The sequence below is a fragment of the Podarcis cretensis genome (genome assembly GCF_951804945.1).
Source record: "Podarcis cretensis genome assembly, chromosome: 11".
Classification (NCBI taxonomy): domain Eukaryota; kingdom Metazoa; phylum Chordata; class Lepidosauria; order Squamata; family Lacertidae; genus Podarcis; species Podarcis cretensis.
In genome coordinates this window covers 26,333,296-26,353,172 of record NC_137180.1, presented here as the reverse complement: position 1 = coordinate 26,353,172, position 19,877 = coordinate 26,333,296, and the positions used below count along the sequence as shown (strand labels likewise).

General features: G+C 44.0%; 1 protein-coding gene across 1 annotated transcript in view; it reads right to left on the bottom strand.

The window, feature by feature from the left end:
• Positions 1 to 436: 436 nt before the first annotated feature.
• Positions 437 to 19,877, bottom strand: part of LOC307226583 (uncharacterized protein) — a 42,530-nt gene continuing 23,089 nt past the window's right edge. The window contains exons 7-12 of the mRNA XM_079995313.1: positions 19,624 to 19,802; positions 8,103 to 8,260; positions 6,682 to 6,724; positions 3,197 to 3,383; positions 2,418 to 2,553; positions 437 to 701 (exon numbers count right to left, since the gene is read on the bottom strand). Coding sequence (XP_079851439.1) covers positions 602 to 701; positions 2,418 to 2,553; positions 3,197 to 3,383; positions 6,682 to 6,724; positions 8,103 to 8,260; positions 19,624 to 19,802 — 803 coding nt within the window. The 3' untranslated portion in view covers positions 437 to 601. The remainder of the gene's footprint in view (positions 702 to 2,417; positions 2,554 to 3,196; positions 3,384 to 6,681; positions 6,725 to 8,102; positions 8,261 to 19,623; positions 19,803 to 19,877) is intronic.

Below are 19,877 nucleotides of genomic sequence, written 5' to 3'. Positions count from 1 at the left end.
GGTAATGCTTTTATGATTTTGGCAAGAACATAGAGGGACATCTGGGGAGAAAAATACCAATTCACTGCTGTGAAAAACATCATCAATGTGTTATAGTGACAATAGATACCTATAATTAAGTCAACTGAAATGTCTGCACATCAAATTATATGCTGCTATTTATAACTGCAGTTGTCCATTAGTATTAGCTTGCAAATGTGCTTGAAACTCCAGAGGAAAATAGGAAAAATATTATTCAGGGATATTTGAGTTTAATGTGTGTAAAAGCACAGGATAACAACTCCCAAGAGCAAACATGCAACCCCCCCAACCCTTAGAGAATGATGTTTTCCACACTGAAAATAAGATCATAACAACACATTGCATGAGTCTAATTGTAGCTCCTCCTGCGTAGTAGGTACAGTAAAAAAAAAAAGACACAAAACAAACGGGGAAATATCCACACGAAGGGCTTTTTGTTTATTTACTAATTGCTTACAAAATTGTGCAGCTTGTAAGTTATGAGAGATGTGATGATCAAATGTTACTAAATTATCATTTGCTGGTAGCAGGTACACACTTGTTCTGAAGCCCAGCACAGAAGACTGTATTAGATTCCCCTTCACATCTTGGTCTCCTCCAACGGTCGGTTCATGAAGTCTTGAATGGCCTGGTTTAATGGCAACCACTTACTGACTGAGGCTTTCAGTGCCGTGATCCATCTGGAAGAAAGGAATAGGCAGAGCTGGTCACTAAATGAATGGTGTTTGGATAACTGCAAGCTAAAGACTGCTTGAGCTTGCATCAATATGGCAGATGAACAATCATATCACAGCAAGTGCGCTGCCAAAAGTAGCAGGGACTGGAAGCATGGCAAAGTTTTTGTAAAAAGAATTATTTAGGAGGAACGGACGGTAGCTCTAGTTTTCAACACAACAGTTATGGATTGTTGTTGTTGTTTTTTTGGGGGGACTCCTATATTGCTTCCTACAAATCCTTATTCTTTGATCTAGTTTTAAGCCAGGCATGGAAAGCATTGTGGGATTCAGAATAAAATGGATAACTAACTGACTGAGATTGTGGTTTGAATATTTTGACATGTGATAGATAACTGGATTGTCTGCATTGTACCAAGTCCTGGAAATTAATATACAAAATGTGGCTTAAGTCAAGACAGGATAAGTCCTGTTCTTTCTGTGATTAAGGATGTGGGAAATTCTGAGGAAAACATAATGACAATGCACTTTACGTAATTAACTGTGTAAATTACGTAAGTTGCATAATTTTGCCATATAAATTATATTCTCATTACATTATTCCCCTCTTTATTTCATCGAAAACATTTCTGGTGGAAGACAAACTCTAGTCACTGGCAGAGGAAGAGGAGTGCACCGCCCCTGGCAGCGCGATCCCGGTGGGGTGCCATCGTGGCTGCCCTCCACCCACGCTGGGCGCCATGCCCCTGTGGGTGGTGCGCCAGCCCCGCCCCCACCTGCTCTCCACCCCACCCCCCCATGCCGAAGCATGAAGCTCTGCCACTGACTCCAGTAGAATAGAAACCATGCTGTATGTGATGAATACAGGAGGGAATGGAAAATGATACATTCTTACTTCCCTATATGTGATGTATCAAAAGTTTGAAGGACCATTCCCCTTAGCATAGATCACTTCCACAGTGACGCTGTTTCCTCAGTTACTGTGATGAAATTGTCATGTATGGATATCTTTGACTATCTATGGATGTCTCATTAGGATTTTAAGATTTTAAGAAGGCACAACTCATTTCCTTCTACTCTCTTATGTGGCCTTAAAGTCACCATTCTCCAACACACAAAGAGAGCTTTAAAGGAAGACTCTCTTGTGAAATGGTGGAATTAGAATTTATCAGCAGATTTGACTGTATTGGTTTAGGACTCAAGTTTCTCTTCTACTAGAGGTGATAAATTAACATAGCAAAGGTAGAAACATGCCATTAAATTCCGTTACTGTTGTTCTGTTTATATCTTGTATATATTTGAGCTTTGTACAGAGATAACACAATGCATTTCATAGCCTTTTCAATTCCACTGTTTACATTTCCCCCCTCTGTGTGCACATTTTATAAATGCCACAATAAATATGTCCTTAATGTGGCAGTTGTACTTATTTTCATTTTTTCTTATTCCAGAGGTGTTTGAGTTTCCTTCCCACCAAGCTTTCCCACTGAACCTCTACTTCAATGCATCTTTAAAAGAAACACAGTAATAATGTCCCTATTTGAACCATAATTGTTCATAGAAAACTTCAGTTCTACTTAAAGGTAGTCAACCACCCAGACAATTACTCAGAAGCCTCAAAACTCTCTACTTCACTCATTACAACTACGGAAAGGAGGTGAAAAGGCAGGGAGAAATGGGCTAGAGAAAGAATTTCAGAGGAAAGAGGAGCACATCATCTACCGTTTGTTTTCGGTCACGCTTTCTGCACATAAGTAGAAGGTTTTAAACTCCTCCGAAGGTGGCTTCACTTCAATCACGGACCTCCTGGAACCAAGGGCCTGTTCACTCACAGTGTATCCCTGCAGGTAAATCCCACCTAGAAAAAGAAAGAGGGACAATAGGCAAAAGGTAGAGGACACACTATACACACAGATGGCCCCAGAGTCTCCAGCAAAAAGAAGAAGAAACCCAGGAATCAGGGCTGGGAAAGTCGTCTCTTTTGAGACCCAGAGGAAATCACTGCCAGTATGAGGCTAAATGGGTCACAGGTTCCTGCGACCTAACAGATCAGGTGCTTTTCCTGAGCAAGGCTCTCCAGATAACATCAGGTGTACTACACCTCCTTGACCGACTCCCAAGAACTCTAGCTCTGCTCGTCAGCTGTTTATTGACATTTTATCAAATATTTCTGTGTTGCAGAGAATGCACAGTGTCACAACGAAATAAAGTGGCTGTATCTTGAAAAGTCACTGTAAGAATCAGAACCCCTGGAATGGCAGGCCAAAGCTCTAACAATGTAATGAAGGAATACTGAAAGTAGACCTAGCAAAGCATAGGTCACCCCATCGGCTTCATGGCTGAGTGGAGATTTGAACCCTAGTCTCCCAGATCATAGTCCAACCCTCTAACGGTTACACCACACTAAAGCTTCCTGTTTTGCATTATTGGCATTTTTGTATTATGTATAGGAGGAAAACCTACTTGGTTTCAAAAAAGGAGGAGGAAAGGTGACCACCTACCAAGGGCATGTGTAGAGCGTATGCTGGCATAAAAATACAAGCAGCCATCTTTCAGAATGCAGTAGTGTTGAACCCACATGTCCTTGTTCTTGTCCAATTGGTGAAGAAGTCCCAGGCACTCCGGGTTTTTGATGGCAAGTGGTGGAAGGCTTGTGTTGTGCATGGTGACATCTACCCAGACGTGGTTCTGCACATTGGAGTTAGTAAAGAGACCACTTTTATTGTTGCTAAATGAGCTCAATGCACACAAACATGTCCAAGCATATTTAAAGCCGCAAGAATTTAGAAAGTTAAGATGTCATTTTATAATTTGTCCAGTCTATACAGTGGTACCTCAGGTTACAGACGCTTCAGGTTACAGACTCCGCTAACCCAGAAATAGTACCTCGGGTTAAGAACTTTGCTTCAGGATGAGAACAGAAATCTTGCGGCAGCAGCGGGAGGCCCCATTAGCTAAAGTGGTACATCAGTTTAAGAACAGTTTCAGGTTAAGAACGGACCTCCAGAACGAATTAAGTTCTTAACTTGAGGTACCACTGTATTGTGAAACGGGCAGATCTGTCAACAATCCATAAGGCGCATACTCTGGCCTGTTAAATTCTGATTTCCTGCTGTCAGCATTCTATAAATCCATACTGTGCCCATTTTAATGCTCATTTCTCATTTTGGTTATTAGCTTCACGGTGATTTTGGATATCACGTTAATCAGCACATTTCTCAAGTCTCATGCCTTCAAATGTAGCATGTGATATGTCAAATGACGATTTGCTAAGCAATGTATCTGGCCAAATACATCTGGTGGGGATGAGAATAAAGAATGCATGCTTGAAGCAGTGAAATGAACCCATTCTTTAATTACACTGACATTCATCTGACATTCATCTTAATATATGGGCCTGAAAGGCATGCAGTTGGAATCTAACATTAGACGCCGTTTTCAGATGTTAGCATTTGCAAAGCTTGAAGCTTGCTTTGAAGTTAGCTTCTAGATGGAATGGTCATGTTAGTTGGCTGTAGCAAAATATATTAAGTATCTTGTGGCACAAACAAATACATGATCACATATTGCATATGCTGCATCTGATGGAACAGACTCCAATTCAGAGATGGGGAGCCTGCAAGCAGTCCAGATATTGTGGGACTCCAGCTCCCATGAGCCCCAGCCAACATGTCTAATGGTCAGAAAAGATGGCAGCTGTAGCCCTGCCACAACTGGAAGGCCACATAGACCCCACCCCTGCCCTAGTCTGTGGAAGCTTAGCCTTTAATGAGTTTTTTTTAGTCTTGAAGTTTCCACAAAACTCTTGAGCTGTCCCTAATGAAGTCTTATCAGAATGCCTTGCCATGACACAACTCAGCATATAACTGCAAACATCTCTAGTAAGGGTTGAGCAGCATTACATTAAGCTGTGGTTCTTGTCTGTGATGGGGCTACTCAGAAAACGGCTTTGCTAGAGGTACTTGTTCCCGAGGCTAATAAAAACTACTCAGTCCAGATAATAAATCAAATAGCTCACTAGTTGCTTAAACATTGTCTGAAGCAGAGTGTGCAAACAAACAATTCTAAAGATTCTTAGAAAAACAGAGGACAATCCAACTGGTGCCCATCAACCAGCAGAATGACCTTCTGCTTGCACTTCTTCCTTCTTTCGTCTGCTTCACACCTAAAATCTGCACCAGAGGGCTGAGTTTGCAAGGAAAAGGAGGTGGAGGAGGAGTACTACTAAAGTGCTTTGCATGAGTGGAAGTCTGCTCACACAGCAGAGGATACTGAACAACGGCTCCTACTGACATTTATATGAAATTGGAAGGTTGTACAACTTAGAGAACAGCTTGAATGAAGGCCATTGCTTGATCTATTGTGATTGTTTATCTCCTGACATCTTTCAAAATTCCCCTGCTGCTACCTAGAGTGGAAGGTGTGCATATATCCATGCCTAGTTATGCAGAACAGGCCTGAAAACAATAACAAAACTCTTGAGAATTAAATCAGGTTGCCACGGTCGCATGTACAAACAAACGCGTGGCTATGTGAAAAGGATCAAGCTGCAAACCAGGTCATTTCTCCTCATTTTCACATCAGATGGAAGCTCAAGAGTTGAGCCTCGGTGGTCTAAAGCAAATGTGCTTGTTTATCAGCAAAATTGGTAAGCAGCCTATGTCTTTGCTCATTTGAAGACCTTGGAGAGAAGCCATACAATGTTGATGATCTATTTCCCTTTAACTTGCATTATTTCCTCTGGAGCCTTGATGAGCCTGCAGAGGAGGAGATGAGCTAACTTCAGGAAATACTGTTAAGTGCATGCCCTGCCATCCCTTGCCGGTGAACCTTCTGGGATGTACAGTGGCAAAGTGCAAAGAGAGGACTGAAAGGATGCTCAGCACATATGCGGAATAGATGCTTTACTCTCAGTCTCATTAGGATGACATAGCACCAATGCTTCAGTGTGTGGCGCCATTGAGTTTGCAATAAAGAGAACCACTGTCCATTGCAAAAGGGAGTTCTTGTTATTTTGCCTAAAAAACAACAGCAACCCTCTGGGTGGCTTGTCAGGCTAAAGAGGATTGTAATTTACCATTCGCTTATTCCGTTACATTTTTTTTAAAGGGAGAAACCATAAACTGTAAGCAAAAATTACTAATGAGACCTGTTATGTGATTGTATTTGCATCTGTTCATGTGAAAGGAAATGAAAAAGAAAACAAAATGATGTCTTAACCAGAGCGTAGCAGTGAAGTAGTAATCTATAAAAATAATGGGTTTCCCGAGCAGTAGAAAATTGCTAAAAGGCTGAAATGGTCTAAAACCACATTATCCGAAGAAACCTTTCACCCCTGGTCTTAGCAATGTTTGACTTATTTTTACATCCTGCATAGTTCTGACTGCTTTAATATTCTTGTATATATAGTATTTTTGGCAGCATTTAGACCAGGGTAGCCCTTCAGATGATGTTGAACCATCATGGTTAGGGGTGATGAGGATTGCATCTGGAGGGCTGGAGGTTCCTTGTCCCTGATTTAGACCTTCTTAAGCATATTCTTTCTATTGAGGAATTCTGGGCCTTTGTTAAGGGTTGCTTGGAGTTGCAAATCTGGATACCCCACCAGAGTTAATGTTTCTGTTTTCAAGAATGGCTTAGCAAAGCTGTTGCTATGGCTAACAAAGAACAAATACGGAGAGATCCCAGAGTGCAGGGCAGCTTCACACAGCAGCTCACCTGTTGGTTTGCAAATAGCATGCAGAACACTTGAAGTTGGTTCCGCCTGCCCCATGAATGACTGCCAAGAGCTGAGGGCCATGAAGATAAAGTACTCACTCAGCATGTGCCCTAGGATTGGCATATGTGAGAGACCAGAAGGGTGACTTAATCCCTTGTCAAGTACTCTCTTGTAGACTTTGGTGAGCCTATGCACAAATTAAGGTCACCCTCTGTAAATTAGAAATGGAGATGCACAAACAGAAACAAAGGCTCTGGCAAGGATTACCTGATGAACGGGATGCACAGCTTTCTCCATGGCCTCCAGCCACCTACGGAGGAAAAAAAAAACCATAGATGAGAATAGGTTTGCTTGACAGGAATGGTGCAACATCCTGCATGGGGGCCTTGTGGCCCTTTAAGGAAAATGGTAGATAGCTACTCACTTACACAGGCCTGTATGATGAAATAATTGGCAGGGCCAATTTCAAACACAGGCAGGAGTCTGTACCTCACAAAAACAGGTGCTAACATCCTCACAGCATTTCTCATACTGGTATGAAGAAACATTTTGCAAATGTTCTTCATCTCCACCATTGCCATACTTCTTTTCTTCTGCTATCGGAGGACAAATATGCACATAGCCACCTATAGGCAAAACAGTATTGGTGTCTCCTAGTAGGAGAAGGAATTGTGTATGTATAGAATATGCAGAGAATGCGCAAATGGAAATCTTGAAAGCAGGTTGAATACAGTTGCTGGAGAAATCACAGTGAGTGAAGGCTGTTGACCTCATACCCTGCTTGCGGATTTCCCACAGGAAGCTGGTTGGAAACAAGCAGGGAGCCACTGTGGTGAAGTGGTTAGAGTGTTGGAGTAGGACCTGGGAGACCAGGGTTCTAATCTTCACTTGGCCATGAAGGCCGCTGGGTGACCTTGGGCCAGTCGCTCACTTGCAGTCTAACCTCTGTCTCAGAGAATTGTTGTGAGGATGAACTGTACATCAGCTCAAGCCCCATGGAGGAAAGATGGATATACAGTGGTGCCTCGCAAGACGAAAAGAATCCGTTCCGCGATTCTCTTCGTCTAGCGGTTTTTTCGTCTTGCGAAGCAAGCCCATTGACGGCTTAGCGGATTAGCGCTATTAGCGGCTTAGCGGCTTTTAGCTGCTTTTAGCGGCTTAGCGGTTTAGCGGATAAGCGGATAAGCGGCTTAGCGGCTTAGAAAAAGGGGGGGGGAGGAAAAAAAACCCGCAGGAACTCGCAAGACATTTTCGTCTTGCGAAGCAAGCCCATAGGAAATTCGTTTTGCGAAGCACCTCCAAAACGGAAAACCCTTTCGTCTAGCGGGTTTTCCGTCTTGTGAGGCATTCGTCTTAAATGCAATAAATAAATGGAAAATGTTGTATCAGAGAGGCCTTTGGTTTGGTCCATCCAGGACTGCTTTTCTTAAATGATTATGCTAAAGAACAACAACAAAAAAAACCAGAGGAATGCAAAATAAAATAATATATTATGCAAGTTACTAACAGAATGCTGATGGGGGAGGGAAGAATTGTATATGTGGTAACCCTAATTAAATCTCAGTGTTTTCTCTCCTGCAGTAAGAGACTGCCTGCTGCTTATGCAATTGACCTTAATAAGCAAATCCATTTTGCAGAACTAGGAAGAAAGAAAACATAGAAAGGAATGTAGTGAGTGGATTGTGTACCTCTTCATCTCTTGGTTTGATGTGGCACAGAAGTAAAAAATCCTGTTTCCAGTCTGAGGAATGCACTTAAATACAAAGGGTTTGCCCAGGGTACTGTCCACACCAATTTCAGCACCTTCTAACTTTGTGACTTCTAATGGTCTGCACTTTCCTTCATCCTGAAATGAAGACAAGAAGAAAAGAAAAAAAGATTTTGAGAAAAGCCGCGGGGGGCTTAAGAGACATGGTGGTGGTGTTTTTGCTAAACATCCCCTTTAATTCCCCAAATTGCTTCTCATCTAAAATGCAAAGATTGCATAGTAAAGCTAGGTACTATGGGATTTCCCCAAAAGAAGCTGATTCCATAGAATCATAGAATTGTAGAGTTAGGAGGGACCCTGAGGATAATCATGCCTTCTCTTTAAAGTCAAGGGGATTCACTGCAGCTGTCCCAATCCCTTTTGCTCTACTTAGAAGGAAACATATGCATTAACCTCCCCCAAATGTGAGAAAAAGAAGAGAAAATACTTGCATGCTTTGGATATGTTTTACAAGAGGATTACATTCTAGTCCTGTTCTTTTCCTATGATGCTAGACTTAGTTTTTTTGTTTTTTTTAGGGGAATCATTTTGGGCTTTCACAGAGATGGCCCTATCATTAGGCACAGTGAGGTAGTTGCCTCAGGTAGCAGATAGTAGGGGAAGAGGGGCAGTGGCGACAAAGTGTTGGAGGACAGGGCTTCTCCCAAGCTAGCTTACTGCCCTCAAGTGTGGCGAAGGACACTGTCCTGTCGATGTACGATTCACCCTCCAGTCCAGTTGGCTTCCGTACATGGACTGCACCATCTGGTCCTTTGCCTCAGGCAGCAAAATGTCTTGGGCCAGCCCTTTGCTTGCAGTGAACTGACCCTCCAACACTTCCTATTGTACAGCCTACTTTAATTTCCAGCGGCTGTGGTTTTCATTTTGACCAACTTCAGTATTTCCTGAAAAAGTGAAACCCTGCAGCAAAAGGAAAGACTACCTTTGTGCTCTTCTGCTTTTAACTCTGAGAGGACTCTTCTCAGAGCATGTGATCACTACATGCCTAATATACTTACATAGCAATTGCTGTGAAAAATAGGTCATACTTTCCTTTGCAAGTGTGATCTATTAAGCTCCTCCCTTGATGAACTAAGCATTTTGTTTCCTGATGCAACCTCACTCCCAGAATTTCCCAATGGGAATGCTGTGTGCCCTAACCTTTGTGCTGACTGCCAACACCAGTTTAGATCACTCCCTAAAGAGGCTGTGGATGAGTTCAGATGTCATGCAAAACGGAACGCATGGTTTGCGCTAAGCATACTAAAGAACCTACTCCATGGTTTTTGCTTCCATGTCCACAGTAGGCAAACAGCAGTCTTAAGCTACCGTACTTGTCAGCTTTTGTTTCTCATTTGCTCAAGGCTCAGCTTCATAAGTTCACTTCCATCTCCCCGGCACAGCAGCCTCTTGTGGCGCAGTAATGACTTTAACTGTGGTTGGTCAATGGTGCTTGAATTCAGGCACAACATCAAAGAGTGGTGTGCAGATCAGCTTGTAAAATGGTGGTTTTTCAAACCAGGTTCCAATTGCAATTCTAAATCAATATTTGTCAATCACAGTTTGTGGGCAGTCTTAGGTTCAAACAACCATGGCTTTGTGCTATACCTGAACCAAGCCAGTAGAACAGGCTGATGAAAGGAAATAGCTCGCCAAACCTACGCAATAAGGCCGTCCAACTTATACCCCAGACCTCTTAGATTCAGTTTCAACCCTGCATTTACTGGACTATTTTCTTACTACACTCTTTTTTTCTTACTTCTGTTGTGAAGCATCACTGACAATCTTACCATCTGAAACAGGAACAGTCTCGGCACAATCTACTTTTCACACCAGATTGTTGATCGTAAGAGCAAACAAATTTTGTCAAAGCAGTCCCTCCCTAAATTTCAGCGAAGAGCTTGTATTGCAAAAAATAAGGAAATGCACCACAAATACACAATAAAAGATGGTACCGATCTGCAGAAAAGAAGCACATGCTAATTTATATCTATAGATATAAATGTAGAAATAATAACTGTAATTAAATCTATATCGCAGCATGGCAGCAAAGACTATGACCAGGTGCTATGCAGTCACAGACTCTGTTAGTCTGCTGTACAAGCTCCCCTTTGATGATTCCTAATATTGGACAGGACAGCCCACCAAATAGAGGACTGTGCTCTCTCTCTCTCAAAAAGAGCACAAGGTCTACTTTACTTGAGACATGATGATTTCTCATATCTGAGTCATTACAACATTATATTGTCTGCTCTCATCCACCATCTGTTGTAAACTCTGCATATATTATGGTGGTGGTGATGGCAGAGGTGGAGGAATCCAGCCAGAGAAAAAGCAGAAATGCAGATCCATTCCAGGCCTCCCCCAGTCCAGCTGTGCAACACAAGAGTTGCAAAATATTCAAAAATGCAAACGAGCCATTAGAGAGAAGCATAAGCATTTTGCTGCTTGTCTAAGACTACATAAGCAAGGTCAGATCCTTTTAGTGTGGCATAATTAATCTCAAATAAGATCCACTGCCCCATGTTGTATGCAGAATCACTAATACTGTTTGGACCATTGATGGGGACTCTAGCTCCCATCAGCCCCAGACAGCATGGTCAGGAATGATGGGAGTTGTAGGGTGCCATGTTACAATAGTCCAATCCCAAGGTTACCAATGAATGATTCCCTGAAGCTATAATGGCATAGCAGCCAGTGCTATGGGACTCTTAGCCACTGAGGTCACCACGGACAAAGATGGACCAAGGAGCTGCCCTAGACTGTGCATCTATTCCTTCAGAGAGATTGCAACCCAGTCCAGAAGAGGCATGTACACCCAGGAATCACTCACTCACAGAGCTTCCATCTAAAGATTGGGCTTATTGGCCGTCATCTAGCTCACCACCCTGTTTAGGCACCAGCTTAGGACTTGCCCCACCATACCCAATTCAGCTGTAACAGAGAACCCGAGCTAGGTATCATCAGCCCACTGGTGACACCATGCTGTGAATCTCCCAATGACCACTCCAAACAGCTTTCTATAGATCAGGTGTGCCAACTCTAGGGGGCGGAGGTGTTACCAGTCCCCTTCAAAATTCCTTAGCCAAACTGAGCATAGCGAAGCATCAAAGGCAGGCTCCTCCTGAGTGTGAGAGAAGAGGAGCCATGGACATTGAAGTTACACGGCACTGGGCAAGGCCTCCTACCAATGATGTACCTCCTTTCACCACCACGTGCACACTGGGCCACTGAGCCCCCCATAATCTTCGGCCCAAGGCGGTGCCTCTGTTATAGATGAGGGATGGGGGAACTTTTTTTCAGCCTGAGAGTCACATTCCCTTCTGGATAGCATCCCAGGGGGCTAAATGTCAATGGTGGGCATGTCCAGAGACAAAATTCACCTGTGTCCACAGCCACACTTCTCCTTCTATCCTCCATCCAGAGCCATTATTAGAGTTCAGGGCAAAGAAACTCAAGCAGGGTGCAAGGCAGGGTTGGTGAGGGGTGTGTCTCAGGAGGGTGTGAGTCACATTGCTTCAACACTCCCCACATGGGACATGCGTGGCGCTGTGGTCCAAACCACTGAGCCTCTTGGGCTTGCCGATCAGAAGGTCAGTGGTTTGAATCCCTGTGATGGGGTGAGCTCCCGTTGCTCTGTCCCAGCTCCTGCCAACCCAGCAGTTCGAAAGCACACTAGTGCAAGTAGATAAATAGGTGCCACTGTGGCGGGAAGGTAAATGGTATTTCCGTGCGCTCTGGCTTCTGCCACAGTGTTCCGTTGCACCAAAAGTGGTTTAGTCCTGCTGGCCACAGGACCTGGAAAGCTGTCTGTGGACATACGTTGGCTCCCTTGGCCTGAAAGCGAGTTGAGCGCTGCACCCAGCCTTTGACTGGACTTAACCGTCCAGGGGTCCTTTACCTTTACCATTACCCTCCCCACTCCTTTGTGGTACCCAAACCATTTCCTCAGTACAGTGGCTCACAATGTAGTGAGCTTCCAGCCCACAGGGGCCTAGCCTGGGTAGTCCACTTTGAGCTGGAAACAGGAGTGGAACTCCAATCTAGGGTCCTGCAACTCCCTAGCATGCAACCTGTAGATTGCTCTTTCCATCTGCAAAGAAAATTAATCAGTGACTAATAAGAGGAAACACAAAGCATGCCTAAGGGAGTGTCACGGCACCTTAAAAGACCAACAGATTTATTGTGACATAAGCTTTTGTGGAATTAGAGCCTAGATAGAACCATAGTGTTTAATTAGCAAACCAATCCACTCACAATGGGCCTCACAGAGGCTCTGCAAATGGAATCAGATTGCAGGCTGGTTATAAAGAATGGGATGACTTTCTGCCTGTGGAGGATAAAGCTCTCTGTTAGAATGGAGAGCAAATGCACATTGTACCTCTAGGAGGAATAGCTCAGACCTAAATCTATTTATAGTTAAGCCTTTTATATAAACCACTTAGACTTAGCAGTGAATACGTGGGCTTGAAAGAAGACGGGCTTGGATGTTCCATCAGGGAGTGAGACAATGTGAAAGGCCCAGACCCAGGGAGCTGAAAACGTATTTTATATAAACTGGGCTCTTGATGCAATGTTGGAAATTAAGATAATTTTAAATATATTTTTCTCCCTCTCTTTTCACCTTGCAACTGTTATTTGGTTCAATCATAGGGGGGTGGAGGCAACAACAGGTGAAATCTGTATGGGAAAATTAATATCCCAAATTATTTATTATAGTCCAACTTTAGCTCAGTTGGTAGAGCAGGAGACCAATTTCAGGGTCATGGGTTTGATTCCCACACTGGGCAAATGATATCTGCATTGCAGGGGGTTGGACTAGATGAGACTTCATGATCCCTTCCAACTGTACAGATCTTTGATTCAATGCTTCTGTAAGGACATATAGTCACGATGGCTATTTATTACCTTCAGTATCAGTATTCGTCTGAATACCAACTGATGGAGAGCACAGGAGGGAGAGCATTGTCCTGCTCCTGCCCTCCTTCTAAGCATATGAAGGACAGAAGAAGGGGAGGAGGAAGGCAATAATATAAGGAAAGGCTCACGGTTGTATTTTCTCACAACTAAGCATAAACTATGGTTTAGCATTATGTCTGAAAAGGGCTGGCGGCTTCCAGGCAAGAGAGATTGCTCAGAGTACAGGTTGTGCTGAATGCTTTCTGAAGCTGGTCAATTGTGACACAGTGTTTTAGAAGGACTATGGCTAATGCTATGACAATTATCACAGTGAATATATTGTATCTCTCAGCTGCCATTACTTGCAAAGCTGTTCCAGAAAGTGAATCTGTGCTGGCTCCATGCAGAGATAGAGTGGTCTTGTACTTGTTATGATGAGTTTGGCATCTATGTTGCAAAAGCAAAATTGTTCATATTCAATCTGACTTACAGGGTGTCAGTTTAGATGACGTACTGATGCTTATCTATCTGAATTGTCTCCAACCCTATATTGTCCCCCTGGGCCAAAACAGGCCATGCGATAATGCTTAAAGTAGAGAGATGTGGAACCTTTGGCCCACCATATGTTGTTGATCTCCAACTCCCATCATCCCTTGCAATTGGAGGGTCTCAGAGCTGGAGTCCAATGATATTTGGAAGGCCACAGGTTCCCCATCATTGGCTTAAAAAGCCTATGGATGGCTAGTTGCCCAAACTGGCCAACTCCTTTACAACTGCTCCTTAGGAAGCTCTCAGCTCTTACACAACCAATTATTAGTTTAGGGGATGGGTCCAATTCCTCTCCAAGCCTTGATTCCTTTTCTTCTCCCAAGGCTGGCAACATCTACTTGGTGTGGAATGCAAGATCCCCAAAATAAAACAATTCCCCTGCCATCTGGCCAGGGGAGCCATGTATGTAATAGCCAGGTGGACATGTGGAAGTCAATCTGGCAAGTGGCGTACGTGTATGTACAGAAGGGAAGCTTGCTTGTGTACGCACAACCCACACTTGCGGGATTAGGTTTACCTGGCTTAGAAAAGAATAGACTGAGATAATAAGATAGCCCAGGCAATACACATCTTCAGATAACCAACGCCCTCTGGTGATAATCAGGCTAAACCATCTATTAATAGTTTATAAGACTAGGTTCTGTTGACCTAGATTGTCTGAGTGACCCGCTGCTGTGGTGAGGAAGTACACGTCTTTCTCTGTCTTTCTTGCTGTCCTTTGCTACGCAGTTGCACAAGCTCTTTGCCTTGGGGCCTCCTGAAGGCACTGAGCTTGTGCACCTACTGTAATGCAGAGTGTGGTTCTTAAATAGAGTTTTATGTATCTACCTTTGGGAGGAAATGTCTGCCGGTAAGCCGCCGAGAAATCTTATACAGTTTTGAGCAACACGACTATTTGCTGCTGCTCCTTTCTCTCTCTCTTTTAAATACAGTGGTACCTCGGGTTACATAGACTTCAGGTTACATACGCTTCAGGTTACAGACTCTGCTAACCCAGAAATAGTGCTTCAGGTTAAGAACTTTGCTTCAGGATGAGAACAGAAATGGTGCTCCGGCGGTGTGGCAGCAGCAGGAGGTCCCATTAGCTAAAGTGGTGCTTCAGGTTAAGAACAGTTTCAGGTTAAGTACGGACCTCCGGAACGAATTAAGTACTTAACCCGAGATACCACTGTATATCTTTATTGTTTTTAAAACAGATACATTCATGCCAGGAAAGCAAACCAACCAATCAACCAACCAACCAACCAACATAAAGGTAAAGGTAAAGGTACCCCTGCCCGTACGGGCCAGCCTTGACAGACTCTGGGGTTGTGCGCCCATCTCACTTAAGAGGCCAGGGGCCAGCGCTGTCCGGAGACACTTCCGGGTCACGTGGCCAGCGTGACATCGCTGCTCTGGCCAGAGCCAGAGCCGCACACGGAAACGCCGTTTACCTTCCCGCTGGTAAGCGGTCCCTATTTATCTACTTGCACCCGGAGGTGCTTTCGAACTGCTAGGTTAGCAGGCGCTGGGACCGAGCAGCGGGAGCGCACCCCGCTGCAGGGATTCGAACCGCCGACCTTTCGATCGGCAAGCCCTAGGCGCTGAGGCTTTAACCCACAGCGCCACCTGCGTCCCTAACCAACCAACATACAATCAAATAAACAAACTATAAATTGACAAACAGACAATAGCAATATATGAAACAACACAATTCTTATAACTAACAACATTTGTGCTCCCAATGATGTGAACGATTGTAAAACTTATAAAACAAGAAATTAAAAATGACTTCCATCTGCTGCTCCTTTCTCATATTGTGTGACATCGGAATCAGAATAGCCCAGAAAGGTGACGAGTTTTGTTTTTGTTTAAAGGGAGGGGATTTGCAAATGGGAGCACCCCTGTTTGAACAACTGCTTGCATTTGCAAGGTGAGCAAAACTCGGGTCACCTTGCAAATGTGAACTCCTGCTGATGCCTCTCCTTCCAAGTGCCCGCAAAGAGAAGTGGGGAGCTGTTGGTACTGAAGTTGATAGCAGATGCTCCAACTTCCTTGCACACCAACCTTAACCAACAAAAAAGAGCCTCAGAGTCCCAGCATCCCTGGTTGGAAATGAAGATACTGGAATGGCCTTCTCCCCAGCAGAAATAGATGCTGATAGCATCATTTTTCCCACTGAGGATGTTGGGACTTGTCCCAATCCTCTCCTTGGTGGTAAACAATGCTTCTCTAGGGAGCTGTGGCTCCTTTCACTTCCTGTCTCTGCAATAGACAGGCAGAGGAAGCAGGAGGTATAGGTCCTGAGGCTAAGCCTCTTTCATTAAAAAAAAAAAAGTCAAAACACATATGTAGATCTTAAATAAGCACTTGCAAATGCAAACAAATCTCTCTATAAGCAAAAAATTGGTCAGTGTTGAGCATTTTAATGATAAAAAGGCCTTATAATCCCCTTTGTTTCCAGTGTTGAGACATGAGTGTCATTGCTTATGTAGCCAAAATATCACACCTCACACAAGAGGGAAGGTATCAGTAGGGTTGGTTTGTAGAAAAGTAATAATAATAATAATAATAATAATAATAATAATAATAATAATATTTTTTTATTTATACCGTGCCCATCTGGCTGGGTTGCCCCATCCACTCTGGGCGGCTTCCAACACACATAAAATAAGAATAAAACATCAAATGTTAATAGTAACAATCTGATCCAATATAAAAAGTCACAATAACTTTAAAATAAACAACTTATATCAAATAAATAAATATTCAATAACTCATTTGAATCCAATTGTAAACAGTAAAATTAAATATTGGGGAAGGGGGACTTAAGAGGATAGACTCCCTAAACTGACCAATGAGGACTATTGATGATGACTCATAAAGTGCTGAATGACTGATGGGGATATAAAAAAGCATGTTAGGAGTGGGAATGGAATGGAGTGTTTTAGCAGAGTAAAGTTTTGTTCCAAATCTTAATTTGTTTGGAAGCCATTCATCACAGTTCCTCATTTGTACATATTGGGAGACTATGATAAACTGCCAAGTTTCCTTAAGCACTACCACATATATAAAGTAGATGTTTTGTAGGTGATGGATCATATCTCACACTCTTTGGAGGGGTTGACTTCAACCTTGTCAAACTCAGGACCTGTGTGTTGTGTTGGCATCTGTCTGTCTCGGGAGACATTGGAAGTGTGTACCTTGGGGGTGTATGTGTGTGAAGTAAAACTATTGGAGAGTTACAGTGCCTGCTGTGGCTGTAGAGACTGATATGGGAAAGACATTGAAGGTGGGGCAGATGAAGGTGTCTGGATGCCCCATGGCATTTCTTCTCTCTGCAAGCCTCCCAGCGGTCATTCCTCCTCTGGTCACTGCTGTCACAACCTGACTGCCTGTCTCCAGGCACTGCAGTCCTCTGCAGAGGTTTCCCATATGGTGGGTTCTCAACCTTTTTATTAACTTTTTGCCATATATTTGCCTGGTGGTACTGCTGTTATCAGGGACGCAGGTGGCGCTGTGGGTTAAAGCCTCAGCGCCTAGGACTTGCCGATCGAAAGGTCGGCGGTTCGAATCCCTGCGGCGGGGTGCGCTCCCGCTGCTCGGTCCCAGCGCCTGCCAACCTAGCAGTTCGAAAGCACCTCCGGGTGCAAGTAGATAAATAGGGACCGCTTACCAGCGGGAAGGTAAACGGCGTTTCCGTGTGCGGCTCTGGCTTGCCAGAGCAGCGATGTCACGCTGGCCACGTGACCCGGAAGTGTCTCCGGACAGCGCTGGCCCCTGGCCTCTTAAGTGAGATGGGCGCACAACCCCAGAGTCTGTCAAGACTGGCCCGTACGGGCAGGGGTACCTTTACCTTTACCTTTACTGCTGTTATCACAGCTGCCAACTCCCTGGGGCCCCAAGCGCCCACAAAATTCCCCATGAAGGGGCTGGCCACCCACAACTTTTGGTGCCAGGGCCATGCAGGCTGCATAGCACCCATAGCCCTGGGTGCCCACAGTCGTGGGGCCAAGCTGACACTCCTGGCTGTTATTGTGACCCACCTCAGGTGGTATTCCAGAAGTGGGTCATGACCCACCTGTTGGAAGTCCACTTTTCTAGACTAAGTGAAGAAGTTAGCCCCTAACATTTAACATACTATTTAGATTAAGTGACACACAACCGCCCTGTTAACAGCTTAGCGTTGTATGCAAAAAGAGGGGGGGGGAATCACGTTGTCAAACATATATGCACACCCATTCACACACAGAAGAGGTCATATTTTGGGTCTATCTTAAGAATCCAGCTTCAATTAGGAACATAGGAAGCTGCCATATACTGAGTGAAAGTACTGGTCCATCTGCAAATGGCTGTCCAAGGTTTCAGGCAAGAATCTTTTCCAGCTCAACCTGAAGATGCTGGACCATTGACAAAGCAGATGTTCTACCACTGCACTTCAGCTCTTTCCAATTACACAGACCCTTTATTTCATGATAGTAGATGGTTTAGGGAGCTAAAATGCGCTCAGGTCTGATAAAATCTCATTTGAGGACCCACACATTGACTTTTCCCAGTACTTTCAAAAAGATCTCTGATCAAAGTTCTCCACCTGCTGGATATGGTTTGAAATTAACACTGGCTCTTTGAGGGACTCAGTACAAGATGGGTTCTCAGCACGAAATGTGAACTAATTTCTAACATTGTTGAGTTTATTATTTATATGAATAAAGAAAATAAACAGAAAACAACTGAATGTAAATGTCTATGCTACATTACCTGTACAGTTACTGCTTATTTTAGTGGGGAAGTTATGTAATAAGATGTGTCTCCTAGCGACAGTCTTCAAAACGTAAGTTGCTTTAAGCCAAGATTAATTAAATCAAGTTTGGAAAGCAATCACTAATTATACAATCACCCAGTAGATTAAAAATAAAATAAGGGTGTATTCTAAATTTATTCCTCAGATTGCAAGAGGGAAGAGGAACAGGCCTCAGACTTGGATGATTCCCTTCCATTTTCATCTGATGTCCATTTGAAGATAGGATTCATTTTGACCCTCTGAGATTAGAGCCTTTTAATCAGGGGTAGGGAACCTGCTATCCTCAAGGTTTCTTCAAATGGTCCTTGGCCTATTTCATGTGTGGGGTGGGAGCTCAGAGGGAGAGAAGGCAGGGAGGAGAGGAAAAAGGGGGTGGGCAGGGAGAAGACAGAGGGATGGATGCAAGGAGGGGGAAGCCCTCTGTAACTGATCTGTTCCAACCTCTGACAAGGGCAATTTGTTCCAGATGTACTTTTTGCACAAAGGATGGTGATCAAAACATGCATTAGGTATGACAAAATATCGCCAGCTGCCTCGGCAGCCAGTCTCCAGAGGTTTGTGTATGGCCTGGACTAGATTGCTCCAGAGTCTGGTGAACTGGAACAAACCAAAAACGTAGACTAACATTACACTCTCCCAGAAGTCCAATGCATGGTGTGTGTGTGTGTGTGTGTGTGTGTGTGTGTGTGTAAGAGAGAGAAAGAGAGCACTCTCAAAAACAGAGTAGGGTATGGCCATAGCTGTCAACTTTCAGATTTGAAAATAAGGGATCAGCAGCCTCACCTGTCCCAGGCAGAGTCTACGGGATATCTAAAAATCCGGGATAGCAGCGGGAAGCAGCAGGAAACGACGCCGAAATAAGGGAATTTCCCGCAAAGAAAGGGGAAGGTTGACAGCTATGGGTATGGCCTGCCCACTACAGTCGTACCTCGGCTCCAGAACGCCTTGGGAGTCAAACATTCTGGCTTCTGAACAATTGAAAACCAGAAGTGAGTGTTCCGGGTTTTTTGGAAGCCAAATATCTGGCGCGACTTCCGCTATTGTTTCCAGCATGCCTGCACAATTGGAAACCAATAGGAAGCTGTGCCTTGGTTTCCAAACTTTTCGGAAGCCGAATGGACTTTCCGAATGGATTCCGTTTGACTTTCAAGGTACAACTGTACTTAATTTGGATACACCCACTACCAGTGTGCTCCCTCAATGGACAAACAAAATAATTATACTCATGCCTTACCTTTTTGTGTTTGTAATAGTAGAGGCAGCCATCATGCTTTAGCACAAACCATCTCTTCCTCCAGCCCTTCAGGATTCCTGACTGGGTTCGTTTGTGCAGATATCCTCGACATGTTGGGCGAGGGGTGTTGGGACAACGACTGATATCAGAGCCAACCAACAATGTCAAGATATCTGGACCTGAAATATTTGATTATATTGTGGTCTATTACAAGGTAAATTAAAACCAAGTCTATGAAGCAGGGAGGTGGGAAA